The sequence below is a fragment of the Lucilia sericata genome, unplaced genomic scaffold, assembly GCF_015586225.1.
Source record: "Lucilia sericata isolate MDLA Ls3-8-SP2 unplaced genomic scaffold, ASM1558622v1 Contig001024F_arrow, whole genome shotgun sequence".
In the NCBI taxonomy this organism is placed as follows: domain Eukaryota; kingdom Metazoa; phylum Arthropoda; class Insecta; order Diptera; family Calliphoridae; genus Lucilia; species Lucilia sericata.
The window spans coordinates 24284-46212 of record NW_023995006.1 but is presented as its reverse complement, the minus strand read 5'-3'; the positions used below and the strand labels follow the sequence as shown (position 1 = coordinate 46212).

The 21929-nt window shown below is 29.5% G+C and overlaps 1 protein-coding gene across 9 annotated transcripts; it reads right to left on the bottom strand.

Annotated features, from left to right (window-relative positions):
• Positions 1 to 240: 240 nt before the first annotated feature.
• LOC119609650 (formin-like protein) lies at positions 241 to 21804 on the bottom strand. 9 transcript variants are annotated; one of them, XM_037964495.1, is made up of 10 exons: positions 21642 to 21804; positions 18498 to 19204; positions 9858 to 9941; positions 9705 to 9791; positions 7452 to 9125; positions 7174 to 7390; positions 6822 to 7114; positions 4992 to 5546; positions 4799 to 4921; positions 241 to 1280 (listed from the first exon to the last, which is right to left on the bottom strand). In XM_037964495.1, exons 2-10 carry the CDS (start codon positions 18789 to 18791, stop codon positions 1041 to 1043), a joined length of 3567 nt encoding a protein of 1188 aa, XP_037820423.1. In that variant the 5' UTR covers positions 18792 to 19204; positions 21642 to 21804; the 3' UTR covers positions 241 to 1040. The 9 variants fall into 9 exon arrangements, with proteins under 9 accessions (XP_037820423.1, XP_037820426.1, XP_037820420.1 ...); XM_037964498.1 differs by having other exon boundaries at positions 847 to 1253; XM_037964492.1 differs by having other exon boundaries at positions 847 to 1280; positions 21680 to 21803.
• Between the last annotated feature and the right edge of the window lie 125 nt (positions 21805 to 21929).

Here is a 21929-nt window from a genome sequence, read left to right as displayed (position 1 = left end):
TGTTGAAAGTTTTCATTAAAAGTTTTTCTATAAAAAAAACTTTTTGTTGAACGTTTTTCTTTAAAAAAGCTTAACGTGAAACCTTCTTATAGAAAAAGCTTTTTGTTGAAAGCTTTTCTATAGAAAAAGTTTTTTGTTGAAAGCTTTTCTAAGAAAAAAGTTTTTGTAGAAAATTTTTTTTATAGCAAGAGCTTTTCGACAAATTTTTTTCTAGAAAAAGCTTTTAGATGAAAATTTTTTTATAGAAAAAGCTTTTTGATAAAATTTTTTTATAAAGCTTTTAGACAGACGTTTTTTTTAGTTTAGCAAAGGTTACTTTAACAAGTTTTTCTATATAAAAAGTTCCTACAAATAGTTTTTCTTTGTAAGATTTCCTTGATTTTTCCTTTAACTAAACTTTAAACTACTGTTTAAATTTAAAATAATACAATATTTTAATTTAATAATAATCATACAAAAACACAATATTAAAAACAATTTACAAAAGTTTTCTTTTTTAATTTAAATTATTATCATAATAATAAAACTAAATAATGCCTTTAAATATTTTGAGGGATAAAAATTATCCCCTAATAATTTGAGAAGAGATTATTACATATATTTTTGTTTAAGAGTAACTTGTTTTAAAAAAGTGTAAAAAAAACATACTAAGCTGTTAATATATTTTTTCATATCAAACTTAAACTAGTTTTTTTTATATATATATTTTTAATATTGTATAAATATGTTTATTAATTATTGCATAGCAGTTCTGTTTTGTTGTTATTTGTATAATTCTTAATTTGGGTCGTTTATCGTTTTCTGTGTTTTCATGGGGAATGTTTTTTTTTTTTAATATTTTTATGTATAAATATAAAAAATACATAGTATAAAAAAGATTTAAATGCATTATTATATTAATTAATTATTTGTGTTTAGGCATAAAATGTTCAAAAATTTAATTTTATATCGATATAATCGCAATCGATGGACTACCAGCTACGAGTTAAAACTACTAATTTTATAAATAAATTTTTTAAATTTAATTAAAGTTTTTCTCTTTAGACATCTAGCTCTTCGAGCGTGCGTGATAGACGATTATTATCTATACGTCGTCGCTGACTACGTCGTACAGCATCGGCTCGCCGATAGGGTTCACTTTTGAGGCCCAATAATATATCCTCTAATGCCCCATTATAAACCTCATCTTGCTGCAATAGCTTTTTCTCTCTTACCGAATTGGCCTTACATTTCAATTCATTAATGACCGCTTCCTGTAAGGAGACACCACCAGCGGGTAACTTGTTTTTGTTAAGGTTCGTTTTTTTTTTTAATAAAACAAAAACAATTGTTTAGGCCAAACAAAAGAAAATTAGCAAAGAGCATAAAATTAAAAAAGAAAAAGAGAATAAACAAAAGAAAATTAGTTTAGAGAAAAAAGCGTTTTTTTTTTTAAAAAGCCTTTACCAATTAAAATAAAATAAATTAAAATTAATCTAATTTATTTTATATAAAATTTCAGTGAATAAAGCTAGAGAGAGCTACAGTGGTAACGTTAGAGATAGACAGTGTGTTCTAGTATGAGTGATTATTTTTTTTTTTACATTTTTTTTTGTAGTCGTTGCATGACTGTGGAAATGTTAATGTTAATTAATTATTAATAACAACTTTAAAAATGGTTAATTATAGTTTCTACGTTTAAAACTCAAAATGTTAAAACACAAAATAATTATAAACAACAATAACACAATACGTTTTTAGCGGTTTAAAAAAAGACAACACGATTTTTTAGGTTTTAAGGCTTAAAAAGAGCTTTTGGGTAAAAACAAAAAAGAAAAGAGTACAAAATACTAAAGAGCTTTCACAACAATGCAAGTTTTTCTAATGGAAAAAACTTTCACATAAAAGCTTTCTTAAATTTTTTCTAAGAAAAACTTTTTACTGTAAACGTTTTTACAAAAAAAGCTTTTTGTTGAAATTTTTTCTATAGAAAAACCTTTCTGTTGAAATTTGTTCTATAGAAAAAGCTTTATGTTAAATTTTTTTATAGGCAAAGCTTTCTGTTTAAATTTTTTTAGAGAAAAGCTTTCTGTTGAATTATTTTAAGAAAAAGCTTTCTGTTGAAAGTTTGTCCATGAAAAAGCTTTATGTAAAAGTATTTCTAAAAGAAAAACTTTCTGCTGAAAATATTTCTATAGAAAAAGCTTTCTTTTGAAAATTTTCTATAATGCTTCGTTTGAATGTTGTTTCTATAGAAAAAGCTTTCTGTTGAAATTTGTTCTATAGAAGAAAACTTTCTGTTGAAATTTTTTCTATAGAAAAAGCTTTCAGTTAAAATTTTTCCTATAGAAAAAGCTTTCTGTTGAAATTTTTTCTATAGAAAAAGCTTTCAGTTGAAATTGTTTCTATAGAAAAAGCTTTCTGTTGAAAGTTTGTCTCTAGAATGTTCTTTCTATTGAAAGTTTATCTATAGAAAAAGCTTTATGTTTAAAGTTTTTCTAAAAAAGCTTTATGTTGAAAGTTCTTTTATAGAAATAGTTTTCTATAGAAAAAGTTCCTGACGAAAGTTTTTCTATAGAAAAAGTTCCTGACGAAAGTTTTTCTATAGAAAAAGTTCCTGACGAAAGTTTTTCTATAGAAAAAGTTCCTGACGAAAGTTTTTCTATAGAAAAAGTTCCTGACGAAAGTTTTTCTATAGAAAAAGTTCCTGACGAAAGTTTTTCTATAGAAAAAGTTCCTGACGAAAGTTTTTCTATAGAAAAAGTTCCTGACGAAAGTTTTTCTATAGAAAAAGTTCCTGACGAAAGTTTTTCTATAGAAAAAGTTCCTGACGAAAGTTTTTCTATAGAAAAAGTTCCTGACGAAAGTTTTTCTATAGAAAAAGTTCCTGACGAAAGTTTTTCTATAGAAAAAGTTCCTGACGAAAGTTTTTCTATAGAAAAAGTTCCTGACGAAAGTTTTTCTATAGAAAAAGTTCCTGACGAAAGTTTTTCTATAGAAAAAGTTCCTGACGAAAATTTTTCTATAGATAAAGTTCCTGAGGAAAGTTTTTCTATAGAAAAAGTTCCTGACGAAAGTTTTTCTATAGAAAAAGTTCCTGACGAAAGTTTTTCTATAGAAAAAGTTTCTGACGAAAGCTTTTCTATAGAAAAAGTTTCTGACGAAAGCTTTTCTATAGAAAAAGTTTCTGACGAAAGCTTTTCTATAGAAAAAGTTTCTGAAGAAAGCTTTTCTATAGAAAAAGTTCCTGACGAAAGTTTTTCTATAGAAAAAGTTCCTGAAGAAAGTTTTTCTATAGAAAAAGTTCCTGACGAAAGTTTCCTGACGAAACTTTTTCTATAGAAAAAGTTCCTGACGAAACTTTTTCTATAGAAAAAGTTCCTGACGAAAGTTTTTCTATAGAAAAAGTTCCTGACGAAAGTTTTTCTATAGAAAAAGTTCCTGACGAAAGTTTTTCTATAGAAAAAGTTCCTGAAGAAAGTTTTTCTATAGAAAAAGTTCCTGACGAAAGTTTTTCTATAGAAAAAGTTCCTGACGAAAGTTTTTCTATAGAAAAAGTTCCTGACGAAAGTTTTTCTATAGAAAAAGTTCCTGACGAAAGTTTTTCTATAGAAAAAGTTCCTGACGAAAGTTTTTCTATAGAAAAAGTTCCTGACGAAAGTTTTTCTATAGAAAAAGTTCCTGACGAAAGTTTTTCTATAGAAAAAGTTCCTGACGAAAATTTTTCTATAGATAAAGTTCCTGAGGAAAGTTTTTCTATAGAAAAAGTTCCTGACGAAAGTTTTTCTATAGAAAAAGTTCCTGACGAAAGTTTATCTATAGAAAACTTTTTAGAATTTTTCAAATTTTTTTGTCTTGGAAGAAATATTTACAATAATTTTTTGAAACTGCTTTAAATCCAAAAGAAAATAAAACTCTCTTAAGCCTTAAAAAATTAATACTGAGGCTACTACTTTTTTTTACTAAAATATAAAACTTACATGGACTTGTATTAAACAGGATAACGCGTTTAAATTCCCTTGTGCAAAACTTTGTAAACAAAATATTTTTGGCGCGTAGTTAGAAGATGAGTGTGAGAGTTAAGGATTTATATATATACAACAAATAAAGATGACGAATGAACGTACGAACTATAAGGGTCTATAAGGCCTCAAAATAATTCGTTTAAATGGTGTTAGGCTTTTCTTAATATAAATACATAAATGTGTGTAGTAGGTGGTGGGTGATTTAAAACTATATATACAAGTGCTTTTTATTTTCTTTATAACAAAAACGAAAAGTGGCAAACGGCAAATGACACTTCCAGGGAGTAGTACAGTACAGGACTTCTAGTTTACAGTTTTCTATTGTTATTATTCTTTACAACCAACACCATTTAGTTTTATATAGTTTTAATTTGGTTTCTTTTTCAAATCCCCATAACGCCGTTTTCTGTCTTAAGCGTTTGACTACTCAATCTCTGTGCTTTACGTTTTTCTTTTTTTTTTTGGCATTAAAACTAAGTCCATCAGGCCAAATTAATTAGCGTTTTATGTAACAAACTGCTTTCCATAGTCACGCAACCAAGTTTCTAATGAATTAAATTGTTTGTTTTTTTTTTTTGGTTTTTTGATGCAGATGCACAAAAATGAAAATGAAAATAATGTGTGTATGAGAGTGAGTTGCAACAAAGCGAATCCAATTTACAAAATATAAATAAATTAATATTACATTTAACCAAAACTGTTTTTTTTTTTTCCAAATTTATAATTTCGGTTTTAATAAATATTAAACAAAAATATAATTTTTGAAGAAAAAGAAAATTGAAAATGTTAATTACCTGTTGTTTTTTCTGGTTGGCTTTATTGCGCAGTTGGACTTGTTCGTTTTCTTTTTTATTGGCTGCTGCAGCAGCTGCTGCCTGTTCCAATCTTCTACGTTGCTCATTCTCTTGATCATGGGCCTAATGTTAATAATTAAAGCGAAACATTAAAAATAATATTTTCCACAAATCCTTAATTATTTCCACTTACTTTAAATGCTCTAGTAAATCTTACGATTAAAGCAAAAAATGCTGCAGCATCTGCATTACGCGATGATTCACCAAAATACTCTACACATTCCCTAAACGCCTCTTGAGCATTTTTCAATTCAATTTTAATTTTTTTCAATTTTTCTTCGGAATTATTGAGAAAATCTCTTAAAATATGAGTTTGATGTCCCTTAACTCTTAATTCGGCTTCTTTTTTCACCAATTCCATGCCTTTTTCCAAATCGTGCATATCGGTCACGATATTTTCCAGCGATACTTGTGAGGCTTTGTCGGTACAGAAAAGTTCTGTTTCAAAATTTAATAGTTCGGGGAATTTTTGTCTTATGGTGGCCACGATATAGTGCAGCAGCGAAGAACGTTTATCGGTTGATTTGGTATCAATTAAAGTGTCTAGAGATTGTAATTTAAAGCCATAGGCTGGACCACGCTTGCTGCTGTTCAAATAGTTACCAAAAGCTAAAACAATTTCCAAGACCGCCTTGAATTTACGCGATTGTTTGAGTGAACTGGAGGCGGTAGTGATGGCATGGATTTGCTGAAGAAGGAAAATAAATTGTAATTAATTTTTTAGTTTTCTAAGAAAGTTTTTAAAAACTTTTTGGCAATATTTTTTCCATAGAAAAAGCTTTTTGTTGAAAAATTTTCCTATAGAAAGTTTTTTGTTGAATTTTTTTCTACAGAAAAAGTTTTTTGTTGAAATTTTTTCTATAGAAAAAGCTTTTTGTTGAAATTGTTTCTATAGAAAAAGCTTTTTGTTGAAATTGTTTCTATAGAAAAAGCTTTTTGTTGAAATTGTTTTTATAGGAAAAGCTTTTTGTTGAAATTTTTTCTATAGAAAAAGCTTTTTGTTGAAATTGTTTCTATAGAAAAAGTTTTTTGCTGAAAAATTTTTCTATAGAAAGTTTTTTGTTGAAATTTTTTCTATAGAAAAGGCTTTTTGTTGAAATTGTTTCTATAGAAAAAACTTTTTTTGAAATTGTTTCTATAGAAAAAGCTTTTTGTTGAAATTGTTTTTATAGAAAAAGCTTTTTGTTGAAATTGTTTTTATAGAAAAAGGTTTTTTTTGAAATTGTTTTTATAGAAAAAGCTTTTTGTTGAAATTGTTTCTATAGAAAAGGCTTTTTGTTGAAATTTTTTCTATAGAAAAAGCTTTTTGTTGAAATTTTTTCTATAGAAAAAGCTTTTTGTTGAAATTTTTTCTATAGAAAAAGCTTTTTGTTGAAATTTTTTCTATAGAAAAAACTTTTTGTTGAAATTTTTCCTATAGGAAAAGCTTTTTGTTGAAAATTTTCCATAAAAAAAGCTTTTTGTTGAAATTTTTTCTATAAAAAAAGCTTTTTGTTGAAAGTTTTTCTATAGAAAAAGCTTTTTTTGAAATTTTCTCTATAGAAAAAGCTTTTTGACAAAAATTGTTTCTATAGAAAAAGTTTTTTGACAAAATTTTTTTCTACAGAAAAAGCTTTTTGTTGAAATTTTTTATATAGAAAAAGCTTTTTGAGAAAATTTTTTATCGAAAAAGCTTTAAGACAAAATTTTGTCTATAGAAAAAGCTTTTTGACAAAATTTTTGCCTATAGAAAAAGCTTTTTGAGAAAATTTTTTCTATAGAAAAAGCATTTTGTTAAAAATTTTGACAAATTTTTTTCTGTTTTTTGTTTAAAAATTTTCTATAGAAAAAGCTTTTTGTTGAAAATTTTTGTATAGAAAAAGCTTTTTGTCAAAATTTTATCTAAAGAAAAAGCTTTTACAAAAACAGCTTTTGGTCTATAGTTTTTCTTTGGAAAATACTTTATGTTAAACGTTTCTCTTACCGGACATATTAAATGCAAACAATCGAAAAAGTTTCCCATATAATTCATAATCGATAACTTCGATGAAATACGTTCCACTTTTGATAGCTGCAGCATAAATTTATCTTCTTCGGTTAAAAGATTCTGATCTTTACGCTCGATAATATATTCTTTATACGATTTAACTTCAACATCTGTGGGTATCATTTTCTGCAGCAATTCAACATTTTCCAAAGAGAGTTTCTTTAAATCTAAACTATGGATAGCGGCGATAACCTCATCAATAGGCATATCAAGTTTACGGCGAGATATAGCTGGAATAAGGAGACAAATTGTTAATAAATTTATTTGATTAATTACAAGGTAAACTCACCAATATTTCGTAATCTCGTGTGTTCCAAAAGTGAAACATTTTCGGGTTTCTTAAAGCGTTTGCTGGGGTATGATTGCAAAGTGCCATCTACCTCGGAATTAGCGCCACTGCTAAGGCCACCTCCTACGCCAATCTTGAAACGTTCCTCAAACTCATTGAAGTCAATAAACTTGTAGATTTTCTCATCATCCAGCTCATTGAAAATAGTGCCACGCACCTGGAGTTTGAAGAAAGGAATGTTTAAAGTTAAATAACTTTTTTGTGTTAAAACAACTTACCTGATTGGGCTTAAGAGCTATCCAATTGAGTGTGGGCAGCTTGTATTTGGTTGGCACTTTTCTTTTAATGGTCATGGCACCATCGGGCGCCGGCATAAAACCAGCTACTGGTGGTGGTGGCGGTTGGAATGACATGGGAAGATTATTGGGATGTTGCATGGACTGCAAGGCACGTAGAGATGGTGGCGGCGGTGGTGGAGCCATATTATTTAACATTTGCCCGGGTCCTGCGGGTAATGGAGGAGGTGCTGGTGGCGCTGGTGGAGGCGGCGGTGGTGGTGCCATATTTATGGCCTCTGGTAGGGGTGGTGGAGGTGGCGGTAATGGCGGCGAAACACATTCCACCGGAGAGTCTTTGAGCAAGGCTTCAGCGGCCAAAGAGCTGTCATTGCCACCCGAACCTGAACGCGGCAGGGAACGTGTTAGTGTTTGTAGCTCTAGATTTTTACTTTGCAGCAGAGATTCTCTCTTCTTCAGTTCTTGTTCATTTTGCTTGAGTATGCGGCGCAGTGTACAGACTTCCTCATCAAATTTGAGTTTGGTAGCCATTAAGTCCTCACGTTCTGTTCTTAAATATCTAACCTCGGTTTCCATTTCCGCTAACTTATAAAGTAATTCTGAGTTTCTATCTATTTCCCGTTCTATCTGATCCTCCAGCTCTTGCACTCTTTCCAAGGCAGCCGTTTTAGTTTCTGAATCTTCCATGAGAGCAGCCACATCGAATACATTGTCTAGATAGGCGGAAATTTGAACTTTAAGTTCTTCCGACTCTGTGAGTCTTAGCTTTTCCAAATACTTATCCAAACCCAAGGCAGTAAACTCATATTGCAAATGTACCCTGTAATTCATATCCTCCACCGAATGCACCACTATATTCATAAATTGCATGCAGGCCACCATGAAATCAATGTTGAAAGCTTCGAAATTCATAAAATACTCCATGAGCGTTTGGAAACGTTGATTTTCGTGGCAAACATTTTTGAAATTATCAAAAGCCGACAGAATAATCTCATGACCACCCTTGACCAAACAAATAGCCGCCAAAAGTTCAAGCACCAAGGCCTTAGTTCTTAACGATTTGTGTATTAAACTCAGCGCTATGCAGTTGATGGCCTCACGATGTTGTATGACCATATTGAAGCCATATTTGTTATTCATTATAGCACGCAAACACATGATGCACACATGTATGTCATCTGTTGAGGCGCCCATATTCAATTTGGCCATGTGGCGAGAACGCCGCTTAATATTTGGACTATCGAGAACCTCGGCCAGCGCAGGTCGTAAAAAGCCATTGAATGAATAATGATTATTTTGGTAACGTGACGATTCCGTTAAACTAACATTACTAATGCCGCCAATATTGGAACTAACACAAGCAGAGGTGCCCAAGCCATCACTGCTCAGATTGCCCAAGCCACTATTGTTCAAATTCAAACGTTCATCGGACTCACTAAGAGCCTCTTGCACCCTCTGCTCATGACGCATCATTTGCAGGCGAAAACTGAGATAATCCACTAAAGCATCTAGACCTTTATTGGTCTCATCTAGAAACTCCTTTACCCACTCAATGTGATTGGTGCGCAAAGAAATTTCCAGATCACGTAAAACTTGTGTGGATGTCGATTCGCCTACCATCTTACGTTTCTGGCAAAAAAAGTAGAGGAAGTAAAGCTGTAAGTGTAAATTGACGCGGTTCAAGGAGGAAAACAGGAAAATTTTAACCAGGAAGTGGGGGAAAAGAGAGTTAAGGAGTTAGAGAGGGATTTTTTTAGAATTAGCAGAAGGAATAGGAATAGTTTCAGTTGCAAGAAAAACATCATAGTGCAGTTTTCAGCCCAAGAAAAGTAACAGAACAGTATAGACAAAACAGATAGCAGAAAAAGTAATAGGAGTTTTTCAATGAGTGTGTTGTGTGTATCAGTGTTTTTGATGAGTGTGAGTAGGATGAAATGGAAAAGAGTATTAATAATTAATTATCTATTAGAAAAAAACAAGGTTAAAAGCAAAAGCTACTTAATAAAAGTTGGTTGAAATAGTTATACGCAAAGAATTTTATAAAAGTTTAGTTTAGAACTACGACATAGTAATACCAATTAGGAGGCGTTTGGTTTCAACCAACATTTAAGCAATTTACTCAAAGAATTCTCCAAATGGACCACTTTTAGGTAGTTTTTCTTGTCAAGCCAAAGTTTCTTGGAGAACTTGAGTAAATTTCTTAATTGTTTATTACTGTTTTTAAGTTCTACTTACTCTATGACTTCTTGAGGCTTTGGGATCTAAATATGTTCGTAATTTGTTGAGATAATGTGAAGGTGGATCTTTAGCTTGTACCATTTCCTGAAAATTTACAACAGTTTTATTAGGATTTTTAAGGTTTGATTCTATGTTTTCTTTAAAACTTACTTGATCACATATAATATCCCATTTCTTTTCATCATCATAGTTTTTCAAAAGTTTGGCTTTATCGGGAGGTAAATCCATAGAGGCCTAAAAATAAAAAAAATTTTAATTATTAATAAAAATTCTATGAAAAATATCTAAAAAAAAGCTTTCGTGCAAAAAGTTTTTTTTTATTTTGGGGAAAAAACTTCTTTTTAGAAATTTTTTTAAAGATTTTTTTTAACAAAAAGCTTTTTTTAGAAAAAAGCTTTCTTTGTGAAAAAGAGCTTTTTGGCAGACAATTAATAATAAGCGATTTTTTCACTTTAAGATTAAATACACAGCATTTTGGTGAAAAGTAATTGTCGCTAAAAAGCTTTTTTGCCAAAGAGCTTTCTTGGTAAAATATTTATTGTGAAAAACTTTCTGTAAATAAACATTTTTTGTGAAAAAGTTTGTGAAAATATTTTTTTTTAATAAAAAGCTTTTTTTGATAAAAAATGTTCTTGATAAAAAGCTTTTTTTGATAAAAAGCTTTGTTTGATAAAAAGCTTTTTGTAAAAAACATTCTTTTTGAAAAACACTTCTTTTAACTTTTTTGGTAAAAAGCGTTTTTATAAAAAGCTTAAAGCTTTCTTGTTTAAAAAAAGCTTTTTGTGAAAAAGCTTTCTTCATAAACAGTTTTTTGTGAAAAAGATTTCTTTTTGGGAAAAAACATTATCATTCCGTATCATGTCTTTTTCTAAAGAATCAATTAATTTCAAATTGTCTCCTTTTTATAAAACAGTTTTATTACAAATTAAAGATTTTTTGATAAAAAGCATTACATATTATTGATAAAGTTTCTTCATTTTAAACAATATTTTCATGCCCAAACTTAAAGCTTTTGTAAACTATAGAAAGATCTCTTAATTTCTTAGCAATAAAAATTATTTTGTCACACTTTGTTACACAAAAATTGATTCAAATTTTTAAACAAACATTAAACAATTATTTACCCCTTAAAAAATCTACTCCCCCCTCTCCAAAAAAAAACATGTGACTTTTTTTTGTTTACATCCCAAAAAAATGCAAACTAAAGCAAACACTCATCGCAATAATGATCTTGAGAGGAAATTAGTTTCGATGCGAACAACAACAACAATAAAAACGCTATAAATTAGCATAACATTGTTTATTTGAACAACAATATAATTGGGTTATAATTAAATTAAATATAGATCATCAACATCAGTTACTAGGCTTCCACCATAAAGAGCAAAAAAAAATTGAACACGATAAGATCAATATGAAATGAAATTAAAGAATAAAGAATTCTTCATTTAAGAGGCTTCCCGTATTGAACCATAGACCACATACGAGTTTCAAAAACAGAGTACACAAACTATGTGAATGTGGTGAATGAGCAAATTTTCAAATCGAAAGCAACAAAGAAAATATGGACACAATATTTTAGTTATAAATATGTGTGTGGTGGTTGGTTATGGGGATGATGGTGGTGGTGGTGACGGCGATGTTGATGGTGATCTCAAGCTCTTGCTCATTCGTTATTTCATATGTTCGTATGAAGTTATACATTATTATTGAAAGATAAAAATTTACAAACAAACATGCAAAATAGCTATAAAATGATAATAAAATAAACATAAAGAAAACTGTTTGTTTATACACTGTAAAACTGAAGAAAAATGATGTCAATGGAAATTGGTATCAGTTTCTTAAGCATGTTAGGAAAAACTTTAGACAAAACTTTTTAGTTGTAGTAAACGCATGATGATTAATCGTACAATCATTTGTTAAATTTTCAGTTTCGGAAATTGTATCCAAAATTCGAGTGTCAGAAGAAATAACTAATGCTAATTAGGTTGTTTGTTATTATAGCTGTTGAATTTTAATTCAAGATTTCTTCAGGTATGGGTTTTTATAAGAAATTTAAAAAATATCTAAACTTTTTTATTTCTATGCTTTAACTCAAACTTTTTGTAAGAATATTTTATTACGAATTATTTGAAAAATTCACCTCAAGTTCAATTCTAGTTTAGTTCTAGTTCAGTTCTAGTTCAGTTCTAGTTCAGTTCTAGTTCAGTTCTAGTTCAGTTCTAGTTCAGTTCTAGTTCAGTTCTAGTTCAGTTCTAGTTCAGTTCTAGTTCAGTTCTAGTTCAGTTCTAGTTCAGTTCTAGTTCAGTTCTAGTTCAGTTCTAGTTCAGTTCTAGTTCAGTTCTAGTTCAGTTCTAGTTCAGTTCTAGTTCAGTTCTAGTTCAGTTCTAGTTCAGTTCTAGTTCAGTTCTAGTTCAGTTCTAGTTCAGTTCTAGTTCAGTTCTAGTTCAGTTCTAGTTCAGTTCTAGTTCAGTTCTAGTTCTAGTTCAGTTCTAGTTCTAGTTCTAGTTCTAGTTCAGTTCTAGTTCAGTTCTAGTTCAGTTCTAGTTCAGTTCTAGTTCAGTTCTAGTTCAGTTCTAGTTCAGTTCTAGTTCAGTTCTAGTTCAGTTCTAGTTCAGTTCTAGTTCAGTTCTAGTTCAGTTCTAGTTCAGTTCTAGTTCAGTTCTAGTTCAGTTCTAGTTCAGTTCTAGTTCAGTTCTAGTTCAGTTCTAGTTCAGTTCTAGTTCAGTTCTAGTTCAGTTCTAGTTCAGTTCTAGTTCAGTTCTAGTTCAGTTCTAGTTCAGTTCTAGTTCAGTTCTAGTTCAGTTCTAGTTCAGTTCTAGTTCAGTTCTAGTTCAGTTCTAGTTCAGTTCTAGTTCAGTTCTAGTTCAGTTCTAGTTCAGTTCTAGTTCAGTTTAGTTCAGTTTTAGTTCAGTTCTAGTTCAGTTCTAGTTCAGTTCTAGTTCAGTTCTAGTTCAGTTCTAGTTCAGTTATAGTTTAGTTCTAGTTCAGTTCTAGTTGAGTTCTAGTTCAGTTCTAGTTCACTTCTAGTTCACTTCTAGTTCACTTCTAGTTCAGTTGTAGTTCAGTTGTAGTTCACTTCTAGTTCAGTTCCAGTTCAGTTCTAGTTCACTTCTAGTTTAGTTCTAGTTCAGTTCTAGTTCAGTCCTAGTTCAGTTCTTGTTCACTTCTAGTTAACTTCTAGTTCACTTCTAGTTCACTTCTAGTTCACTTCTAGTTCACTTCTAGTTCACTTCTAGTTCAGTTCTAGTTCAGTTCTAGTTCACTTCTAGTTCAGTTCTAGTTCAGTTCTAAACAAAATTGTAGTACATATTTTTTATAGATTTTACTGCGGTACATTACTATACAATTTTAGAAAAAGAAATCTGTTTCTATTTTAAAAACCTCTATATTTCTTCGACTATAAATGAATTATTACTAATCAATACATTTTTAAACTGATATCAACCTCCTAAGTAACCAAGCATAAAAGTATCAAATTGCCCAACTTCGACTATGGTGTGACTGTCTGTCTGTCTCACTGACTCATATAATATCTCCTCTAAGTATGCTGCCACTCAGAGACAAGGCATTAAATTGCTATCTATGTGTGAGCGTTAGAATTTATCAATAAATTATGTGTAAATTATTACAACAACCATTCTTTTCTGTCAGTGTCATTTAAGCCGTTGTATGTTTGTTGAGGATTTTGTGCAAAAATTAAATTAAAAAAAATTATTGTGATTGTACAATATGAATGAGTAAAATACAAATTTAACAACCAACAACAGAAACAACGAATGGAAACTACTAAACAAAACAGATATTGCATTTATAAAACACATTTCTATATTTAGATTTCCTGGAACTATATGTGTTGAAGTTAAAGAAATAATGAGGAAAACAAGAAACACTTTTTTGTTTGAAAAATGGTACTGAAAGAAAATCAAAAAAAAAAAAAAAAAGACTGGTAGCTATAGATTTTTTATACAATTGCTATACAACTCTTTTTTTCTTCCAGATATTAAGAAGGTTGTGTTTATTTTATAGTATTTATCGTTTTTCCAATAAAATATAAAATACATACACAGTAAAACGTAATGAATGTATGAATAAGTAATTAAATATAACTAACATTCATCTTTTTCAAAGTTTCTTTTTACATTTAAAACTATTCATATTTACTTTTATATACTTATTATTATACATTATTGAAATTATTTTTTACTAAAAAGTAATAAAAAATTATAATAATTAACAATTGAACATGAACATGTGAGTATGACGCTGTCTACCATTTCATTTATAGAGACAAAACTTATACAAGCTCACTCACTGACTCGTATAATAACATTCATTTCCGTTCTACTAATATTTACATTAAATATATACAATAATAAATAAATAAGTAAATGTGATCGTATACAATCAGTGACAAACAATAAATATTTAGTTTGTTAGACAGATTTTGATAATTATCTATCTGCCACTAAAGGTAGAAAGAAAAGAGAGTGAAATTATTTAAAAACAAATTATCAATTGTTTGTATTAAACATAAATAGAAGAATTAAATAGTTAGAGGACGTTTAAATGCGTAACTGGGTTAAAATGTTATAATTTGTAAAGCTTTGTTGATTTTAGTAAATATTTGATTTTAAATGATCATCTTCATATTAGTTTTTTTGATAATGACAAATAAACAGTTCTAGTTCAGTTCTAGTTCAGTTTTAGTTCAGTTCTATTTCAGTTCTAGTTCAGTTCTAGTTTAGTTAGTTCTAGTTCAGTTCTAGTTCAGTTCTAGTTCAGTTCTAGTTCAGTTCTAGTTCAGTTCTAGTTCAGTTCTAGTTCAGTTCTAGTTCAGTTCTAGTCAGTTCAGTTCAGTTCTCTAGTTCAGTTCTAGTTCAGTTCTAGTTCAGTTCTAGTTCAGTTCTAGTTCAGTTCTAGTTCAGCTCTAGTTCAGTTCTAGTTCAGTTCTAGTTCAGTTCTAGTTCAGTTCTAGTTCAGTTCTAGTTCAGTTCTAGTTCAGTTCTAGTTCAGTTCTAGTTCAGTTCTAGTTCAGTTCTAGTTCCGTTCTAGTTCAGTTCTAGTTCAGTTCTAGTTCAGTTCTAGTTCAGTTCTAGTTCAGTTCTAGTTCAGTTCTAGTTCAGTTCTAGTTCAGTTCTAGTTCAGTTCTAGTTCAGTTCTAGTTCAGTTCTAGTTCAGTCCTAGTTCAGTTCTAGTTAGTTCTAGTTCAGTTCTAGTTCAGTTCTAGTTCAGTTTCTAGTTCAGTTCTAGTTCAGTTCTAGTTCAGTTCTAGTTCAGTTCTAGTTCAGTTCTAGTTCAGTTCTAGTTCAGTTCTAGTTCAGTTCTAGTTCAGTTCTAGTTCAGTTCTAGTTCAGTTCTAGTTTCAGTTCTAGTTCAGTTCTAGTTCAGTTCTAGTTCAGTTCTAGTTCAGTTCTAGTTCAGTTCTAGTTCAGTTCTAGTTCAGTTCTAGTTCAGTTCTAGTTCAGTTCTAGTTCAGTTCTAGTTCAGTTCTAGTTCAGTTCTAGTTCAGTTCTAGTTCAGTACTAGTTCAGTTCTAGTTCAGTTCTAGTTCAGTTCTAGTTCAGTTCTAGTTCAGTTCTAGTTCAGTTCTAGTTCAGTTCTAGTTCAGTTCTAGTTCAGTTCTAGTTCAGTTCTAGTTCAGTTCTAGTTCAGTTCTAGTTCAGTTCTAGTTCAGTTCTAGTTCAGTTCTAGTTCAGTTCTAGTTCAGTTCTAGTTCAGTTCTAGTTCAGTTCTAGTTCAGTTCTAGTTCAGTTCTAGTTCAGTTCTAGTTCAGTTCTAGTTCAGTTCTAGTTCAGTTCTAGTTCAGTTCTAGTTCAGTTCTAGTTCAGTTCTAGTTCAGTTCTAGTTCAGTTCTAGTTCAGTTCTAGTTCAGTTCTAGTTCAGTTCTAGTTCAGTTCTAGTTCAGTTCTAGTTCAGTTCTAGTTCAGTTCTAGTTCAGTTCTAGTTCAGTTCTAGTTCAGTTCAGTTCTAATTCAGTTTTGATTAAAAGTGTATAAACGTTTTTTGTGAGAACTTATGCGGCAAAATATAAAAGTAAATCAAATTTAAATCAATTTAAGACATTTAGGAATTTAAATTGATTTTGTCTATGAAAACAAAAACGAACTTGACCACATAACTTATTTAATGATGATAATGGTGTTGAAAAAAAAAAACTAAATATTTCACACAAGAATGTGGAATCAATAAAAAGTTGTTGTATTCACAAACACCTTTCAACATCAAGAACAACTTAACATGCAGGGTTTGTTTTTTCCGAAAAATAAAATAAACAAATAATAAAACTATTATGTATTTATGTTTTATGTTTTATAAACAGCTAAAAGAACCAGAAGTTGTGAACTAATTTTGAACTATGGTTAAGAATGGTAATGATCTATTTAAAAAAAAAAGTTGTGAAAATAAATTAAAAATAAAATAGTTGAACAAATTTTTTGTCACAAACTGTTTGATAATATCTAGATATTTGTTTAAATATTTTTTTTTTTCAATTATTCAAATGGAGCAACGACTACGCTCCCATGGTGTCATGCATCAGATGATCCAGTTCAGCATCAATACAGTTAAACACTTTTAGTTTTAGTCTCTACTCTAGTCTACCTTAAACCAGTGAACAGTGGAAACAAATTATAAAATTAGGGTAATAGAGGCAGCTTGCTGTATGTAGAAAAGAACGTACATACGATTTAGTTGCTGGTTGTTTATGGCAACAATATTTTTAACGATATAATTGACATTCACTCTAATGTACTATAAAACTTGTATACTTTATTTGTCTATACAATTAGAGTTTGCATATTTTGTTTTTGAATAGGTGTAGCAAATAGTTTGGTGTACTTGAACCAAATGAGTATTTTTTATTTATTTATTTTCAGAAACCCGTTTTTTGGAATGTTTTATGTTCTGATGGCAGTTAGTTAGACAGTCAACCCAGGCATTTACTAGAAGCAATAATAAATGACTGGTATGCAAGAAGTGTTGCTTGTTTTTTTTTTTTTTGCACTTTATATGCAGACATTTGGCATTTTGTATGGAGGAGTTGACATTTTAAAGAAAATTTCTTATGGCAAAACTTGTATTAGTTAATATTTTGTTTAGATTATATAAACAGTTTTTTTTTTCTAATTTACAATTAACATTTAGTTTTGTTAATAATTTAGCTTTTTATTACAAATTAAACTTAATTATATTCTAGCAATTTGTGTTATTGTTGCCAGTTAAAGTTTAAATACAAAAAACCTTTCATGCGTGTTCTCTACAGTGACTGGCTCTGCTTAGCTGTGATCACATCACAAAATTTTGTATTTTTTGTTGATGGGAAATACTCATGATTTGTGTGGTACATTAAGCGCGAATAAATGTATAAAAATACATTTATTTACAGGCTTACTACTACTGCTCCTATATGCATGAAAAATATTTCTCAACTTGCTGGTTTCGCACAACAGTCAGTGGGTGTTTTTGATTTTGAATTCAGTTTCAAAATTTGTTTATGATATCATACATAGCGAGTTTTTCCACCAACTCCCTCTATCACCTCTTAAGTCCTACTGCTCTTTTGGCATACATTTAAAACTCGCCTTTAATTTTTTTGTTATTGTATTTTTTAAATCGTTTATTTGTTTTGAGAATTTCGTGCTGCTGCATGTTAAATTTTTATTTATTTACACCTTTTTTAGTGTATTTATATAAAAAAATATTTATAAATAAAATTTAAATAAATCTAGGACAATGGCTCAATGTTTCTGTTTTTAAACGTTTTATTCCTAATGGGATTTTAGGTGAGTATTTCAAGCTTAATAGAATGACTCATTCTATTATGATTATTTATAGGCCTTTGTTTACAAATTCTAAAGGAATTTTAGAAAAAAAAAATAAATAAATAAACAGTAAATAAAAACAGAGAAAAATACATTGATATAACTTTTTAAATTTTTTTCACAAAAAGCTTTTTTATTAAACTAGAACTGAATCCGAACTGAACTAGAACTGAACTAGAACTGAACTAGAACTGAACTAGAACTGAACTAGAACTGAACTAGAACTGAACTAGAACTGAACTAGAACTGAACTAGAACTGAACTAGAACTGAACTAGAACTGAACTAGAACTGAACTAGAACTGAACTAGAACTGAACTAGAACTGAACTAGAACTGAACTAGAACTGAACTAGAACTGAACTAGAACTGAACTAGAACTGAACTAGAACTGAACTAGAACTGAACTAGAACTGAACTAGAACTGAACTAGAACTGAACTAGAACTGAACTAGAACTGAACTAGAACTGAACTAGAACTGAACTAGAACTGAACTAGAACTGAACTAGAACTCAACTAGAACTCAACTAGAACTGAACTAGAACTGAACTAGAACTGAACTAGAACTGAACTAGAACTGAACTAGAACTGAACTAGAACTGAACTAGAACTGAACTAGAACTGAACTAGAACTGAACTAGAACTGAACTAGAACTGAACTAGAACTGAACTAGAACTGAACTAGAACTGAACTAGAACTGAACTAGAACTGAACTAGAACTGAACTAGAACTGAACTAGAATTGAACTAGAACTGAACTAGAACTGAACTAGAAAGGAAATACAACTGAACTAGAACTGAACTACAACTGAACTAGAACTGAACTACAACTGATCTAGAACTAGGAGCTAAAAATGAAGCTCAAAAACCTTTTATACAAAGCTCAGGCCTTTCCTCTAAAATTTTTAACCGACATTCTTGATATTCTTCATATTTAAAAAAAAAGACACATTCTTTTTACTTACCAAAACTTTTGTAAATCTACGATCTAATTCCTCAGCGGTAGGCATTGGCTGTTGACTCCTGCTCCTAACACTGGGTTGACGTACCGGATGATATTGAGAACTGCCACCAATGTCGTAACGTAAATCATTTTTATTGAAAAAACCACTGCCGTTACCACAATATCTATTGATTTGATGATGCTGTTGCTGCTGCTGATGTTGATAGTTCGACGAGGAACTGCAGGCCACCACATTATGCTCGTCGACCAGATTCGTATCGGCCGATGTGATGGCACGTGACTTAACCGATCCCATATTCGTGGTGGAATGATGATTATGATGTTGATGGGAATAGTGGCGGCCGTCACCCGAACCTATGGTTCGTACAGCAGCAATCGATGACGAGCCAACGTCACCGCTGCTGCCACCACTGTTATCCACAAAATTTAATGTTTCGTTGAGTGATGATACCGCCTCCCACACTCTCGTCTGGACAGTGCGGCAAATTGCTCGTGTTTTGGCCGGGCAACTTGATAGTTGCTCCTTGAATTCGTTGAATAGATCCAAAATTTATGTTTCCGAAAGGCAAAGGGGTCTTAATTTATACAAATTTATTGGCAGACAATGAATTTTTTTCTGTATTTCCTTGTATTAATTTGTTGTTATTTTGGCAGTATTATTTTGTTTTTGGTTTATATTTATTTCGTTTTCTTTCTTGCTTCGTATTTCTTTTGTAAAAAAGACTTTTATTGATATTTATTTTTGTATATTGTTTAACTTTAACTTTGTATTATTACACAAATATAATTAAAAAATTTAACACAACATGTTTAATCCGTGTTCAAAAGCATTTAAATTTGTACATTTTTTATTCCTCTCTCTCTCGGTTTTTCTTTTGATTCACCCAACTTACTCACTCACTCAGACACGATTAATCAAAATTTATTAAAGCCTGTATTGAATTTAACAAAAAAGAATAGTTTCTTTCTATTTAAATAAAAATTGATTCATTCTTTTTTATATAAAAAAAAAGCAGATGAATGGACGGACGTAGTGACAGACAGACAGTCAGAAACTTACAAATAATGGAGACATGACCAATCCCTATTGCGTTATACACAAATTCTCATAAATACACAAACATACATACATACATACGCATACAACATACATTTGTAAACAAATTACAAAATTCTGCTCCATGAGAGTAGAAAATTATGAATTGCACTCCCAAAATAGAATGACAACTTTAAGGTAAATACAGATATTAATGGGGAAATTAATAAGAGATTTTGGGGGTATTTAATTTCAGTAATTTGTAAAGTAAAATATTAAAAAATCTAAACAAAAACTTATTTTAAAAAAACTATTTTTTTATTTCTATTTGTTTAATAATAACAGTTTTTTTGTTAATAAAGTAAATAAATTTTTATTTACATTTTTGTTTTCCTAAAACAGGATATTTTTGTTTATAAAAATTGGCAACCTTTATTATAGCCGGCGCTCACATACATTTTTACATGCATACACATGTATAGTTTTTTTCAGCAAACTGCACTTTAGATTTTTTTTCTCCTTTTTCTTCTTCTTTACATTTGAACAAAAGTAAACAAACAATGTTGTCAATGTTACTGAGAAAATAAAAGGGCAAATATTACATTTAGAGGGGAGTGTAAGTCAAGAGAGCAAATTGGCTTAATTATAGCATAAAAATGGGGGGTTTTACTTTAACCTCGAAATTAATTTAAATTGTATAAAGAAATGAATGAAGAAAATATATAAAAGAATAATAATAATAATGAATAATTTTGTAGACAATAAATAGTTTTTGAAAGGTTTAGGGAAATAAAAATAGAAATGAGTTGAACACAAAAGTTTATGTTTAAAAAACAAGAAATTAGCTTTAACAAGGTTCAATACACCAGATTTTAGAAATTTGTACACTTTTTTGTAAAATTTGTTTCATTATAGAAAATTTTATAAGTTTTGAAATGTTTGCAAGTTTAAGTAAAAACTCTTTAAAAAGTACAACTGCAAAATGTTTGTTTAAAGAAAATTAGATTGCACTGACGGATAAGAAAATGAGAAGTTTTTAACCAGTTCAGATTTTGTTTCATTATTTTAATAGTTCTGAAACTTTTAAAATTTTAAGTTAAAACTTTAAAAACGTTATGACTTCAAAATGATTTTTTAAGAATATTTTTTGATGAATATTATTAACAAAAATTTCAAAATATTTCACTTCTTTACAAAAAATTCAACTGAAACGGTTTTCTACGCAAAAGTGTATTTAGAACAGCATTTCTATACAAAAATTGTAATTTTATTAATTTTTGTCCTCAGAAAATTATTATTAATTTGCGATTATTGAATTTTTTTTATTTTTCAGACAATAGGGGTAAATTACAACTTTGATAAGATGTTTATCATAGTTTAGTAATGCTGTAGGTAAAAAATAATTTAGTTAGCATAATTATTACCCTTAAAAAGTTATGCGGGTGCCTAATTAAGAAAAATGTGTTACTATTCCTTTAATAACGCTTAAGTGTTAAAACTATTAAGGCAAATTAAAATTTACGATACAAATTTCGTTTTGACAAGCTAATCTTGTAACAAAAAGTTAACATTTTATAACTTTAGGTAAAATTTAACATAATTTCCTGGAAAATTGTCCTTGTTTGTTAACACCTAGACTTAGGTAATAGATTTTTGTTAGTTTAGCAATTTTCTTTTAAATATCTTTAGAAACATGTGTTTTTATTAAATTATGGAAAAACCGAATTTGCAAATCAGATTTTCCTATTTTAGCCCTTATTGCCTGTTTTTCTTTAAGTATTTTTCACGACAAGTTGGCAACATTGTTTCTTTGCTTTTGTTGTTTTTTCAATTTCTGAGGTTTTTCTTTGCAGACATTTATATTTCTCTTCCCCCTCTTTAATAAAATTAATAATTTTTATGTCTGGGTGCATTTTTTTTAAGTTTTAACAACAACAACTTTCTTTTTTTGATAAATGCACAAATTATAAATACTTTTTGTTAAATTACGTGTAAATTATTGTAATACAAAGGTTTTGGTTTTGTTTTTTATTTTTAAAAAGTAAAATTTTGTATGTATTTTCTTTTTGAAATATGGGTTTAGCTTATTATTTTTAAATAAAATTTTACTTTTTTGTAAATATTTTAGGTTTATAAATAAAGTTTACTTTTATATCTTTTATTTTATTTAAAAATATGCAATTATTTTCATTAATTTATTTAAAAATCCGACAAATCACACTCGCTCGTAATTAAAAAACGGTCTTAACACGTACAAAACTAATTTCCAACTAAATAAACTCAACACAGCTAAAATCAGAGTTCAAAGCTAATGAAAAAATTACAACGGCGTTTTAGTGTTAATATAACAACTCCGACTTTATAAAACAAAACAAATAGGAAAACCATAAACATTTC